Here is a 15,934-nt window from a genome sequence, read left to right as displayed (position 1 = left end):
AGGTCTATGTCCTTTTCTTCCAGATGCTCTCCCCGTTTAACCCTTAAGATACTGATCCTCTCTAAAGCTTTCCCTGACTCCTCTGAGTAGAATGCAGTAGACTCTGCATTCCCACAGTCCTCTTCACACACCTTTATCACTGCACATAGAATGCTCCACTCTAATGTGGGGTTTGCTTTTCATCTAGTGCAATGGATCACGAGTTACTTCAAGGCTCTATCACTAGCATGTAGAGCAGCAAGAGGCACTTAACAAACATTAACCGTATCAATGAACGAATGGATAAAATGTTCAATGCATAATCAATTTGGTTAGAGTGCTAAATTCCTAAAGGAATTGTTAAAGATGAAGAAAGACTGGTTGAATTCAGATATTAATATTTTAAAATATTCTTTAGGAGTTCCTGTAAAGGGCATTAAGCTTTTAGAACTGATCTTGAGATACAGGGACAGTCATGGTTTCCTGGAGGAAGCAGCCAACATGAAATTTGGATAACTATATATTCAAAGCATCTGTATTTGCTTATATCAATGCTCTAGCCTATTGCTTCTCTTTTTAGTGTCCTCATCTGGAAAATGAGAATACCCTAACTTACCCATTGTATATATTGTAAATCAAATATGAAAAGTGCAAACAACTTAGAACTTTAGAAGTAAAGATGAGATTGTAAAAACTTTTGAACCAGATATTCCTAAGTCTTAGACACAACCTGGGTGATTGGCATTTTTGGACAGTATAAACACTTATAGGCTGTAGGGGCTATTTATTATACAAATGTATTAATTTAGGCCACAGGTCAGCAAACTTATTCTGAAAAACGCTCGATAGCAAATATTTCCGTCGTTGCAAGTCGGTTGGTCTCTGTCTCTATTTAATTCTGCATTGCCAGGCAAAAACTCACCTAGGTGATATGTAAACAAGTGGGTGTGACTTTGTTCCAACATCATTTACAAAAAATGGCACCTGGGCAGGATTTGGTTGACGGACACTAGATTGGAGCCTCTGATTCTGACCAAGTTCTAGAATAAGTTAATAAGTTTAGTGAGATTTTTAACGTATCAGAGAATAGTGCTGGTGCCAGGGAAATAGCTCATTTTTAAGGACATAAGTTCTGTATGCTGTACAAAGACACCGATAATTCCCCATTCATTTATAATGTAAATCATTTCTATGTGCAGGGTAATTTGACGTGATACCTTACCATACAAAAGAAGTATGATTATAAATTATTATTAGGTTTTTATGTAGCTAATAAACAATATTTACTTAAAGTTAATTTCCACTTTCAGTTTGACTTTTGGGACTACAGCAATCATGCTTTGCTGAAAACACTTACTGTATACTTGTAATTGTCCACGAAAGGAATTTTTTCCACGTGAGTTTTCAGCTCTGCACTCATAAATGCCTGCATCATCCAGCTGTACATTTGGTATTTCCAGCACTGCCTGAGATTTCCGCAGACGTGCCTTACTAGGAATATAGCCATTAACCTTCATCCATGTGATTGTTGGAACGGGGCTACGATAGGGAACAAAAATACTGTTAATACACTTTCCACTATTAGGAACATAGATTCTGTTATCTGGTAATTTAAGCACTTAATAGGCTGAGTGCAATAAAATGTAATCACAATTAAGGACCATGTGCTGGTTGATATATTTCACTTTCCATGTGAGTTGTCTGGTAAGTAGATTATAAAAAGAGTTTCTTTTTCTTTCATATTTCAGGAAAGCAATCCAAAGACAATACAAATTGTAACCAATTATGATTTATTTGTAAACACACTGTTAGCCAGGTGTGGTGGCTCACACCTGTAATCCCAGCACTTTGAGAGGCCAAGGTGGGCAGATCACCATAAGTCAGGAGTTTGAGACCAGCCTGGGCAACACAGTGAAACCCCACCTCTACTAAAAATACAAGAATTAGACAGGCATGGTGGTGGGTGCCTATAATCCTAGCTACTTGGGGGGGCTGAGGCAGGAGAATCGCTTGAAACTAGAAAGCAGAGGTTGCAGTTTGGCGAGATTGCACTACTGCACTCCAGCCTGGGCAACAAAGTGAAACTCCATCTCAAAAAATAAAAAATAAAAATAAAAAACAAAAAAAATTGTTATGTTTTCGTAAATGACAAGAGTAACTTGACAGAATTACCAATATGTGCTTATTGCAATGAGTCAAACAAAAGGGTTATGAATTAAGTAAATTAAAAACTTGTCCTGCCTCCAACCCTGCAAATCTTATTTTTCTGGCCAAATAGCAAACACAATTTACACAGAATCTCCCACTTCATCTCCATGAAGCATATGTTCACACATATAATGAGTTATTTCTGTTTTCTTATTTTTAAAATATAAATTTTGTATATTTGCTGTTTTATTATTTAAAGATCATATTCAATACATATTAGCCTGACTTATTCTGCTTAATAGTTGCACATTACTTCATTGTGTGGATGTACCAGCTTTAATCAACTGCCCCCTTGTACGTAAACATTGAATCCAGTCAAGGTTTTTCTTTTTTTCTTATTTTTTAAAATATTTTTTGAAACAGAGTCTTCTTCTGTCACCAAGGCTGGAGTGCAGTGGCACAATCTCAGTTTACTGCAACCTCTGCCTCTCAGAAGCGATTCTCCTGCCTCAGCTTCCCAAGTAGCTGGGATTACAGGTGCACTGCCACCATGCCCTGCTAATTTTTGTATTTTTAGTAGAGACGGTGTTTCACCATGTTGGCAAGGCTGGTTTCGAACTCTTGACTTCAAGTGATCTGCCACCTCGGCCTCCCAAAGTGCTGGGATTACAGTCATGAGCCACCACGCCCGGCCTGCTTTTTCTTTTTTTAATCATTAAAAATCAAAGCTGCTATAAACAACCTGGCACATATTTCACGTACTATTCTATTTTCTCTAGCAGTCTTTCCCAAAAGTGGGACTGATGGATCAAAGGACATGCACATTTTCCATTTTAATAAGTACTGCCAAATTGTTTTTCAATAATATACGGGCACTTTCCCTACCTATTGTTAATATGTGATACTGTTTCCTTATATCTTTGCCAGCATTGCATTTGATCAATCTGCTTAACGTTTTGTTAGTATTTATAAGTTAAAAATGATATTTTATTGCTTAATATTTTCTTTTCTTTTCTTTTTTTTTTTGAGACGGAGTCTCGCTCTGCCGCCCAGGCTGGAGTGCAGTGGCCGGATCTCAGCTCACTGCAAGCTCCGCCTCCTGGGTTTAGGCCATTCTCCTGCCTCAGCCTCCCGAGTAGCTGGGACTACAGGCGCCCGCCACCTCGCCCGGCTAGTTTTTTTGTATTTTTAGTAGAGACGAGGTTTCACCTGTTAGCCAGGGTGGTCTAGATCTCCTGACTTCGTGATCCGCCCGTCTCGGCGTCCCAAAGTGCTGGGATTACAGGCTTGAGCCACCGCGCCCGGCCTGCTTAATATTTTCCTGAACCCTAAGGAGGTTGAACATCTTTTCATGATTTTATTGGCCATTTGCATCTGCATTTCTGTGAATTGTTTGCTTATGTTGATTTATTTTATTTTGCTTGCTTTTCTATTTGCTTATTTGTGTTAATTTCTTAGAGTTCTTTGTGTTTTAGGACCATCAAACTATTCTTCCCCAGTATACTGTTAGCTTATTATGGTGCCTGTAATACAATTTTATAATCATTTTTGGGGAGAAGAAAACATGTCTATAGTTTCCTTCCTGACTTCTGATTTTTTTTTCCTGTTTAGAAAATTATCTATAAACCTAAGTTTGTCAGTATTTTCTGAAGTATTTGGCAGCATTTTCTATTACTTTAAAATGTTTGGATCTTTCATCCAACTGGACTATATTTGTTTATTGGTTTGAGATAGGGAATGTAACTGATTATTTCAGCATCATTAAATAAGTATAACTCCTTTTCCCACAATATTTAAAATATTACTCTTGTCATATAATTTGTTCCTACGTACTTGAATCTGCTTCAGGCTTCTCAATTCTGTTGCACTGATTTATTTAGTACTATATATTTAATACACTTCATGCTTTGGACCCAGTTGACTTTTTCAGTTTGATTTCTCACTACTTCTTTCCAGATCTCCTGACCCAGAAACATATCCCTCTGTGTTTCCAATCATATCTGTTAAAATGCTACTCCTCCTCTGGGACCTGTCCTAAATGCCTCCCCTTCAGCAAAGTCCTAATTTGTGTAGCCAGCTAGAATTTTTTCTTTTAAATAACAAAACGCTTTGTGTATCTTACTTATGTCCCTTGTAACAATCTCCCATAGATTATAACTGTTAATAGTAAGATATTTTCCTATTATTTTCGCCTAAGGAATGATAGCAATGTTTTCCATTATAAATGACATTATGATAACCACCCTTATGTATATTTGAATACCTTTCTGCTTTATTCCTTAGGAATAAAATATAAAATTGAGGTTGCTAGATTAAGGAGTTGACAATTTTTGCCTGCTGGTATAGGTTCATGTATTCAATGTCCAGAAAGGATGAATTCTGCATTTTGGAACATCCTTTACATCAGTGTGATATTCTTTTAACAGATGCTAGAATTTTTGCATATATTCAGAGGTGAGATTGTCTGTAGCTCATCAAGGTTGTTTGTGAGCTTATTCATTGGTGAGTTCATGGTTTGTTTACAGATAGGTTTGACAGATGCAGTATCATAATGATGAGTGATTTGCTTGGTAAACAAGCCAGAATATTCCTATTTTCTGTATTCTGTATCAACTTAAATTGTAGGGAAATTATATTTCCCTTCAAACACTGATAGGATTCTCACAAAGTTACCTGGGTCTGCCACTATCAGTAGAGTTAGTTTTTTGACTGTGCTTTCCTTGACTGTACTGTTTAAATTTCTGCTTATGTCAACTTTGACAATATACATTTCACTAGAAAATCAACTATTTTATCCATAATGTCAATGTTTTAGCAGCAAGTTATACAAATTGTAATTGTTTAGTTTAAAACAGTCTTAATCACAGGTAGTTACATATTCTAGTAGTTAAGTGTGGGTTCCGCAGCCAGATTGACTGGCTATAGAGGTAGCTCTGCAACTACAAGTCATTTAACATTTCATTTCTTTAGGTTCCTCAGTTGTAACTTATGCTAGAAATATTATGACTTATGTCAGAGAGTAGTTGTGAATCTTGAAAGATTTAAACAGCCTGGCACAAAGTAACCAGGCAAAAAACCCTAGTTTACAGTAATAAAATGATGGTCCTTGTGTATTCTTTATAATTTATATCGTATAAATATATGTTTTCTGTATTTTTGCTCACAGAAATAGCATTACATATTGGTTAGGAGCATGGACCTTTAGAGAAACCTGGGTTCTAATACGATTTGGACACAAAGATGCTATGTGACCTTGTGAAATTTGCCTAAGTTCTCTAAATTTTGTTTCTCATCTGTAAAATGAAGATATTTGTTTATTCCTCTAAAATGCAAATATCTTTAGGGCAGTGGAATTTTGTTTAGCAGTATGTCCCCAGTGCCTCATATCATGTTTGGTACATTGTTAATAAATGCTTATGAAATAAAAGAATGATTGTCAAAATACTATTTTGAGGATTAAGTGAGATAAATTCTTATGAATTACTTAGTGAAATACATGGCATACTGTAAGCACCCAATAAATGTTAGATATAACAAGTTTAAAATGATTGGCTATGTCAGAAGTTTGTCTATTTTATTGGTCTCTAAAATAAACATTTTAAGTTTTTATTAATTTTTTGTTTTTAATTCATGAGTTTCTATTTTTTAATTTACTAATTCCTCTTTTGCAACCAGTACATTTATACTATACTTTAGCTTTTTGAGCTGAATGATCAGTATAATTATTATTCATAATAATAAAATCATATGACTATCCTTTCTGCTGATATGAAACATATAGCTACATATGATATGTGTTGATACACAGAGTGATATACCGTTTCCACTTTCTTGAACCTGCTAAGTCAATCTTTGTAGTCACGTACAGAATTAATTTTTGGTACAAGTTCCATGTTATTGGAAAAAAGTATATTATGATAAAAGTTTAAAAATTAGTTTCTATATAGCTTTTGTTAGTTGTCATTCAGATATTGTTTCCATGTTTTTAATAATTTCAGAACAATTTACCTCCTATGGAATCCTTGTACACTAAAATAAAATAACCTATATCAATAGATGCAAAGTAGTCTGCTTGAAGCAGAATTGAGGGTCCCGGAGTTTGCTCATTCCTCCTCCCACTCCACAGAAAACTACTACTGTATGTCCTCTTTATTTTCATCCTGATTGATCAGTCAGATTGAGATAGGTATGTTAATTTCCCCCTACTATCATTACTACCAGTATCTTCTTATATGTCTAAAAGTTTTATTTTGTGTTTTGATTTTCTCTGAAAATACATGTTCATGAAAGTTATTATTTTTAGAGTTTTAATTATCTTTTACGAAGTACAACGACCCTATTTCTAATTTTTGCTTTAAATTATCTCTTTAAAAAAACACTCCATTAACCTCATGCTCTTTGCCTATTTCTCCTATTATTTTTAGCTTTTTGTTTTTTCATGGTATGTCACTTTGTTTTAATCTAATTTCCTCTAAATGGCAAATGGTTCTATTTAATTTTTGACTTAAAAACATATTTGGTAATCTGTGTATTTTAATAATGGAATTTTACTTTTTGATTTTATTGCTCCAATTTATTCAATTGTTCTTATTCAGTTATCCCAGAACCACAAAATACAGAACAACACATAACTTCATATTAAATGTTCACAGCACTGAAACTTGGAGTAAAAATAATCATGGATTAAAAATGATCAAGGAAGATATGACAATAAAAGTAAATATGCAGATTAAAAATAAAACAGAAATTTAAAAACAAAATATAATCATAAAAACGTAAAACTCAATGGCTGAGTTATACAAAAAATTAGACATAGTTGAAGAGACTATTTCCAAAAGTGCTAGATAGATTAGAGTTTCATATACAGAATGATGCAGTGAGAGGAAGGGAGACAGAAAACACATAAATACAGGCCTCAGTTAGTAGACGTGTTGTATAAAGATGGAGGGTATAACATAAGTTCAATCCAAGATAACAGATAGATAGATATATATATAGAGAGAGAGAGATGAGAGAGCGAGAGCGAGAGCGAGAGAGGAAAGACTATGTAATATCTGAAAAGTATTCAGCATGCCATTTTCCTAAAATGAAGGACATGAATCCATAAACACAGGAAATACAATATATACAAAGCATGACTAAAACCACAGAACACCAATGACATATATTAAAAGTAACCAGAGAGGGAGACAGATAATTTACAAAATAACAATGATTAGCATGTCTACTGGCTTTTCAACAGCAGCAATGGAAGCAGGTAAAGATGTTGGAACAATTATGTTCAATATAGTGGAAAAGAGAGGAAAAGCATCTATAAACTAACAATTTTGTATCTTGTAAACTTTTCTTTAGGAGTGCAAAAGGAGATAAGGATATCAGATCTACAAAAACTGAACAAGTTTTTCACCAATAAACTGTTACTAAAGGATATACACTTCAAGAAGGAGAATAATGACTCTAGAAAGAAAGTTTAATATGCAAGAAGTGGTAAGAAAAAACACAAATAATAGTAATAGTAACAGCAATAAAATAATGTGCATGTATAAAAAGAGACAGCACTAAAATGCTGACCCAAAAGAGTATGTAATTTTAAAAAAAGAAGTTATAAGTTAATGTATCCTAAAGTTCTTTCACTTTGAGGAGGAAGATGGTTAAGAGATTGATGAGCTTTTAACTTTAGAAATAAATAGTGAAATTAATGACAAAATCATAAAACAGTAGAAAAAGACGATTATAATTTTACAAACAAATCAGGTACATAGCAAAGCCTGGAAACCTCATCTGTTCCCAAAATCCATTTTTTTTTTTTTTTTTTTTTTTTGATCTCCTGGACATACATTTACTTTTTTTTTTTTGGCTATGGCTATGATGATTTCTGGAAATCAAGTACAGTAGAATTGTTTTTAAAAATCTATGAATATCTACTCTTCTTCTGTTGGATAGTTTGAGATCAATACCCAGAGTAAATATGTAAGTAACAAGTTGAAAATAGCAGGACTGAGTTTCTAAATGACTGTGTAGAGGAAAGTACAAATTACCTCATCAATGCTAACTAATAACATTCTGTCAGATGTTACATGAATGAGATATAAATGTATACCTTGCTAAGCTCCAGACTTTCTAGGGTTTATTTTTTATACCTTCTAGCACAATCTTACTAACGTAGAACTTAGTACATAAAAACAGAAATGGGTAACTGACGTGACAAGACAGTAAACATTTGGAATTGCCAGAACAGTAAGGATGAAGATGGAAAGGAATGCACAGTGGAGAATGAGACAAAGTTTCATGCTATCCAGTGGTAAAACATTTTGTAAAACTGTCATCCTTGAGAGCTTGGAAAGGTAATCTGAAATGCTTCCAAATCTAGGAAAGGAGTTACAAGATAGAACTTAAAAAATGTGTGTTGATTATTACTAGCTACATTCACTGAATTATTAGAAGAAAGAGATGAGCTCAGGAAAATACTGGTTAGGTTTTTGGGAGAATAAATGAAAACAGAAAGAATGCAAAATGTGGGACCTTGGTCAGTATAGCAGATTAATTGAAAAACTGGTCTTAATTCTCACTGCCTGTATTTAAATCCTTTGCTGGGTAACTTTGCACATGGTACCATTAGAAGATGGAGTCTGGTAACCCATGCCTTGAGTATGGTTTGCCTTATGATTTGCTTTGGCCAGTATATTGTAGCTTTAAGTCTTTTGTGCTGCTCTCTCTCTTGGACCCTTGCCTTTACCATGAGAACAATCAGGACAATTAGGATACAGAACATTTGTATAAACCCCAGGTTCTTCCTCATATCCCAATTATCTCACCCATGTCCCAGGCAATCAATGATCTGATGTCCATAATTTAGGAACACTGTCACCAGTTTTATACTTTTATATAAATTGAATAATATAGTACATATTGAGTATGACTTCTGTCTCTCCGTATAAGACTTATCAGATTCATTTAAGTTGGTGTGCACTTCAGTAGTTAATTCCTTTTAATTGCTGAGGAGTATATCAATATATGGATATGCTACAATTTGTTTATCCAGACACCTGCTGACTGTTGGACATCTGGTTTTCAGTTTTAGGCTATTATGAATAAAACCTCGTACAAGTATTTTTGAACATACATTTTTAATTCTTTTGGGTAATTAAAAAGCATAGAAATTCTAGAATGTATGGTAAGTAAATGTTCAACTGTTTAAGTATTTACTAGACTATTTTTTCATTGTACCTGTATACTTTAACATGTTTACCCTCAATGTATGAAATTTTCAGTTGTTCTACATCTTTGAAAATACTTGATATTATCAATCATTTAATTTTAGCCATTTTGTAGTGGTGTAGTGATACTAAAGTGTGGTTTCAATTTATATTGCCTGATGACTAACAACTTAGAGCTACTTTTGATGCTTTTATTAGCCATTGGCATATTCAAATCTTTGGTTCATTTTTATGTTGCATTTTTTTCCTTCCCAGCATTAAATGTAATAATTATTAGTTCATACTGGATACAAGTTCTTTATCAAATATATATTGCACATATCTTCTTCCAATCTGAGCTTGCCTTTTTATTTTCTTACTGTTGTCTTTTGACACATACAGGTTTCAATTTTGATGACGTTTTTGTAATCCTGTTGTTGTATTCTTAGTGATTTTTCATTTTCTGTCTTAAGAAGTATTTTCTGACTCCAGAAAGTAAAAAGTGAAGATATTTTTCTATGTGTTTGTCTAGAATTTTCATAGATTTACATTTAGGACTATGATCCAATTTAAGTTTATTTTTTGTTCATGGTACAGGATATGGTTAAAGAATCAATTTATTTAACATAGATATCCATATGTTTCAGCACTACTTATTCAAAATATTACCCTTTCCCTATTGAATTAATTGGAATTTTTTTGATGGACCTTAGAAGGTGGGTAAATTTCTGACCTTTCTTCTGTTGCATTAATCTATAAGCCTATCTTTATGCCACTGTCTCATTTTCTTGATTATCATTATTTTTAGAATAAATATTGAGTAGATCTTGAAATTAAGTAGTGTAAGTCTTCCAAGTTTGTTTCTTTTTCTACCTTTGGCTATTTCATTTGCTTTGAATTTCATGTAAGTTTCAGAAATAGCTTGCTAAATTTTACAAAAATAGAAGCAGGCTGGGATTTTGACTGCATTATGTTTAAACCATATATCAATTGTGAGAGAACTGACTTCTGAACACTATTGAGTCTTGTATTCCATGAACATGGTATATCTTCTTATTTATTTTGATATTCTTTCATTTATCTCATAAATGTTATATAAATTCTCAGTGTACAAGTCTTGTACATATTTTACTTTATCCCTAAATATTAATTTTAGGGTTTTTTTGGTTGATTCCTGAAAATACACCTACACATTTATGCCACCTGCAATCGGAGGCAGCTTTATTTCTTCCTTTTCCATCTCAAAGCCATAATTACTACTTTTAATGACTGACTATACTGTCCAGGTCTCCCATTAAGTGTGGAACAGAAGTGGTGACAAAAGGAAAGGGGAAATATCTTAGTCTCTTACCGTTATGACGCTGAATATTGACTTTTTGTAGGTATCTTTTTCCTAGATAAGAAAGTTTCCCTCTAATTCTACATATTTGATGGTTTCATTATGCATATTAGATTTTGTTATATGCATTTTGTGTATTTACTAAGATGAATGTAAGATTATTTTCTTTTATTCTATCCGTGTGACAAATTACATAAATTGATTTTTAATAGTTAAAACAACTTTACATTCCTGAGATATATCCAAGTTGGTTGGGCATGTTATATAATTTCTTCTTTATATGTTTGATAGAATTCCTTAATGAAACTAACTGGGCCTCAATTGTTTATAGTACAAAGGTTTTTAATTAAAAATTTAATTTCATTGATAGATATGGAAAAATTCTTATTTTCTGTTTCTACTTGTGCCAATTATAAGAATTATTTATTTTAAGGAGCATCTTTGACCTAGCTGTAAAATTAAATATTGTCAATTAACATTGCCTTCCTGTACTTTAAATGTTTTAGGATAGAGATGTAGTGATGTTTTATCTTTCATGATTGATATTGGTTATTTAAATTTTATCTTATGTTTTTGATGTTTATCAGTTTTACTAATATTTTCTAAAAATGATATTTGAGTTTTACTGTTTCCCTATTATCTGTCCATTTTTAATTTTATTGATATCTACTACTTAATCTTTCTTTTATTCTATCTTTGATCTTAAATTGATTTCATTTTCCATTTGTTTAAGGTAGAAGTTTAGATAATTAAATTTTGAATTTTCCCTTTTAATAAAAATTTACTTGTAAGCATTGCTTTAACTACATCACACATGTTGTGTTTTCATTATTATTCGGTTAAAAATATTTTCTACTTTCTTTTGTGATTTCTTCTTGATAATTTTGTTATTTAGATGTGTGTTTTGAATTTCTAAATATTTGGTGATTTTTTAAGTATTCTTTTGTTTGATACATTAATTTTGTTGCAATTAGAGAGCATGCGCTCTTCATTTTTAGTCTTTTTTAGGAGTAAGACGTTTTATGTTTCAACATATAATTTATCTTGGTGAATATCCCATTTGCAGATAAATATTCTGTTGTTGGTTGGTAGAGTTCTTTAAATATCAATTAGGTCAAGCTGGTTAATAGCTGTGTTCATGTCTTCTGTAGTTTAGTGATTTTCTGTCTTCTTTTTCTTCTTATAATTGATAAATTACTGGAGAAGGAGGTTATTTACTGATTTTCTGTCCTGCTGGTCTTGTAATTGATAAATTACTAGAGAAGAGTGTTAAAATCTCCAGCTATTATTGTAAAATGTCAATTTTCTCTTAAGTACTGTCAGCTTTTGCTTCATACATTTTAAAGCTCAGTTACTAGGTGCATATGCATTTTGGATTTGAATGTCTTCTTGAGAAGTTAGTCTTTTTATTATTATCAAATGTTCATCCTTATCTTAGGCAATATTCTGTGCTACAGTATACTTTGGTATTAAGATACTCTCTTCAACTTTCCTATGATGAGTATTTGCACGGTACATCTTTTTAATCTTTCTGCTTTTAACATATATATCTTCCTATATATATATAAAAAAAAACAATCATTTTTAAAGTTGCTTTCTTGCAGATAGTTTATTATAAGGTCTAGTTTTCAATCCAGTCTGACAATGTTTGTCTTTGATTTAGTTTGTGAACTTACATTTAATATAATTGCCTGTGGTTGGGTTTAAGTCTAGTATTATAATATATATTTTCTGTCTATCCCGTCAGTTTTCATATCTTTTTTTCTCTTGTCTTATTTTTATCAGTTTTTAGTATTTCAATTTAGTCTTATATTAGTTTATTTAATATAGCCTTTTGTTTTTTGTGCTATGCATTTGCTTATTTTAAGGTTTGCAATATGTATCTGACAATATTATGCTTACAGGTTCTCCCTCCTACCCCTTGTGCCATTCTTTCATACACATTATTTCTACATACTTTATAAACCCTCTAACACATTATTATATTTTTTCTTTACAAAACAAGCGAAATAGAAAATTGTGGAAATTAAAAATAGCAAATATACTTTATATGTACCAATATATTTTTTAAAAACATTTCTTGCTCTTTTTTTGTGGAGTTTTAAAACATATATTTACAAATGTATGATTTTTTTTTTGTAGGGTGTATAAGAAATTAGTAACAGTGGTCACTTCCAAGGAGGGCAAATGCATTGTAGGGAGAAGGCCGACTCTCTCATTGTATACTATTTTGTACCTTTAAAATTTTATGATATAAATATATTACTAACCAAATAAGACACTTTCAAAAAAAGTAAAAGTAAATAAAACAGTATTACATTTCCTGCAATCTAAATAATTTTCCTTAATATTTCTTGTGCTGTTTTTTCCTGCAACAAATTATTTTAGCTAAAAATGTCTTTATTTTTAAAGGAATAAATGTATTTAATTTTTGGAAGAATATTTTCACTGGATACACAACTCCAAGTGAATTATTTAAGATTCTCTTTTTATTAGTGTTTTTCATCAATTACATTATGTTGTAACTTCCGATGTTTTTCTTTGTTTTTATCCTGTTTATATTTCATTGAGTTTTGGAGATCCACAGGGTTAAGTTTTACAACAATATATATGTTTTTATATTCTTCAAAATATTTTTGGTGTATTCCTCTCTTCTGAGACTAAATCTTGATATATGTTACATAACTAATTGTTCCATAAAGCAATAGCTGTAATTCCATTCTATTTCTCTGTATATACTATATTCTACAGTTTGTAATGCTCTATGTTCAAATTCATTAATCTTTTCTTCTGCAGTGTCTAATCCACTATAAATCTAATTGAGTAAATTTTTTCACTTCTTTTTTAATTCTAAAACTTTCAGAAATATAACTTCTATTTCCCTCTTGATTATATTGATGTTTTCTTTTAAATGACTGTATTAAAATTCTCCAGGGAAACAGACCCAACAAGAGATAGATTTATACATATATATATTTATTATGGGAATTGGCTCACACAGTTATAGAGGTCGAGAAGTCCCACAATATGCTGTCTTCAAACTGAAGAACCAGGAAAGCTTTTGATGTAATCCAGCCTGAGTCCAAAGAAGAACCAGGTGATCTGATGATGCAACTTTATTTGAAGTTGAAAGTTTGAGAAATTGGGGGCTACTGATGTAAGCCCCCAAGTCTAAAGTCCAAGAAACTTTAGTCTAATGTCTGAAGGTAGCAGAAGATGGATGTCCCAGCTCCAGAATAGAGTGCACATTCCTTTAATTAACTAATTAATTTCTTTATTTTGAGATCGAGTCTCGCTCTGTCACCCAGGCTGGAGTGTAGTGGCACGATCTCGGCTCACTGCAAGCTCCGCCTCCGGGGTTCATGCCATTCTCCTGCCTCAGACTCCAGTAGCTGGGACTACAGGCGCCCACCACCGTGCCGGGCTAATTTTTTGTATTTTCAGTAGAGACAGGGTTTCACCGCGTTAGCCAGGATGGTCTCAATCTCCTGATCTCGTGATCCACCCCCCTCGGCCTCCCAAAGTGCTGGGGTTACAGGCTTGAGCCACTGCACCCGGCCTCTTCTTCCTTTTTAAAAATTCTGTGTCCTCAATGGATTCGATAATGTCCTGTCACGCTGATGAGGGTAAACCTTCCTTACTAAACCTACTGATTCAAGTGACAATCTCTTCTAGAAACACTGTCACAGAGAAACCCCAAAATCACACTTTACAAATTATCTGGGTATCCTTTATTCCAATCAAGTTGACATCTAAAATTAACCATCACAATGACAAAACATATTACAAGCTGCCATAAAATACTTTTTTTCTGTTGTTTATTCCCACATTTCTGATATTTCTGGGAATGTTTTATTGACTGATTTATCTCCTGTTTATAGTCCATATATGCTTTCTGTTGTAATTTCTTCACATTTCCAGCAATTTTTATTAGGGGCTTCACATTATCAGGTCTCTCAATTTTGTTTTTGTCCTTTAATCATTGGCAATTTTTTTTTTTTTTTTTTTTTTTTCTGGCATGCAGCTAATTTACTTGTGGTTTAGTTTAATCCTTGTGAAACTTGTTTGTGATCTTTTTTAGGGTGAGTTCAGAGTAGTCTTTATTTTAGAGCTAGATTACTCCTACTCCTACTCCTATGGCCTGGTCTTTTTTTCACTCTCTACCAAATGAACCATGTATTCAAAGAGGTTTTATTTGTTTAACTGGAGTTTGAAGATTTCCCAACTCAGTTCAATATCTGGTTTTTTGTTTGTTGGTTTTTCAGGTTTTCCGCGTTTTTTTTTTTTTTTTTCCTTCTCTACTAGTTTTTCTTAGTTTTTCACCCTGTGCATTCATAGCTTAGTATTTGTTCATAAACTCAATGAGATCTCAATGCAGATGTCTGGAAGTTGTTCTTTGTATAACTCATCTATTCCTGTTACCTGCCTTATAAATTTCAGTCACCTCAGCTTCATTGATTCCCTCTCTGTCCTTTCAGCTCCGTGAAACTTGTGATCATCTTGAGTTTCTCCTTTCTGGGTCAGTTCCTGATAAAAAAAAATTCCTTGAAGAACACTAGGATAATAGTTAACTTCACTGTTTTTTATTCTCTGAGGGATCACATTCCTGCAATGCCTGTTATCTAATATATGAGAAAAACTGTTCCACATATTTTATTCAGTTTTTTAGTAGTCTAGAGTTGAGGCCTAATATGGTACAAATTACCCAGCCATGTTTATTAGTGGCAGTCCAAAACTGTTTTAATAGGGGAAAAATTAATCTGGTAACAATCCAAAATCTAATAATAATGAATACATATGTTTTATCTGTTTACACATTAGATGATTATTTACTAGATAAAATAAATTACAATTACCTTGAATGCCATGGAGAAATCTTAAAAACAAAGATTGAAGGAAAAAAGCAAATCACAAATGACTATGTATGCCATAATGCAATTTCAGCAATGTCAAAAAATGAAGCAAAAATAAAGAATATACATTAAAATACATATCCATGTATTATAACCTAATTGTCTTAAATCACAAAGATGAGGAACACATATTCCAGGATGTTGGTTCCCTCTTGAGAGAAGACAGGCAGATGGGATTGGAGAATATCATACAGTGAGCTTCAAAATTATTGTTACTCTTGGTACTGTTTTAGTTCTCCGGTTGGTTACTGGATTCATAATTGTTTTTTCTATTAATCAGATATTATATCAAAATAGTATAGACCAAAAGTGTTTGATATCTTTATTCATTGCTCAGGTATTCTCAGAGATAGCTATCA

At 32.6% G+C, this 15,934-nt stretch overlaps 1 protein-coding gene across 1 annotated transcript in view; it reads right to left on the bottom strand.

Annotated features, from left to right (window-relative positions):
- Positions 1–15,934, bottom strand: part of CNTN5 (contactin 5) — a 1,344,835-nt gene that overhangs the window by 306,985 nt on the left and 1,021,916 nt on the right. The window contains exon 10 of the mRNA XM_033204902.1: positions 1,337–1,518. Coding sequence (XP_033060793.1) covers positions 1,337–1,518 — 182 coding nt within the window. The remainder of the gene's footprint in view (positions 1–1,336; positions 1,519–15,934) is intronic.

Source organism: Trachypithecus francoisi, unplaced genomic scaffold (genome assembly GCF_009764315.1).
Source record: "Trachypithecus francoisi isolate TF-2019V2 unplaced genomic scaffold, Tfra_2.0 Lachesis_group8, whole genome shotgun sequence".
Taxonomy (NCBI): Eukaryota; Metazoa; Chordata; class Mammalia; order Primates; family Cercopithecidae; genus Trachypithecus; species Trachypithecus francoisi.
This window is presented reverse-complemented; position numbering and strand designations above follow the sequence as displayed.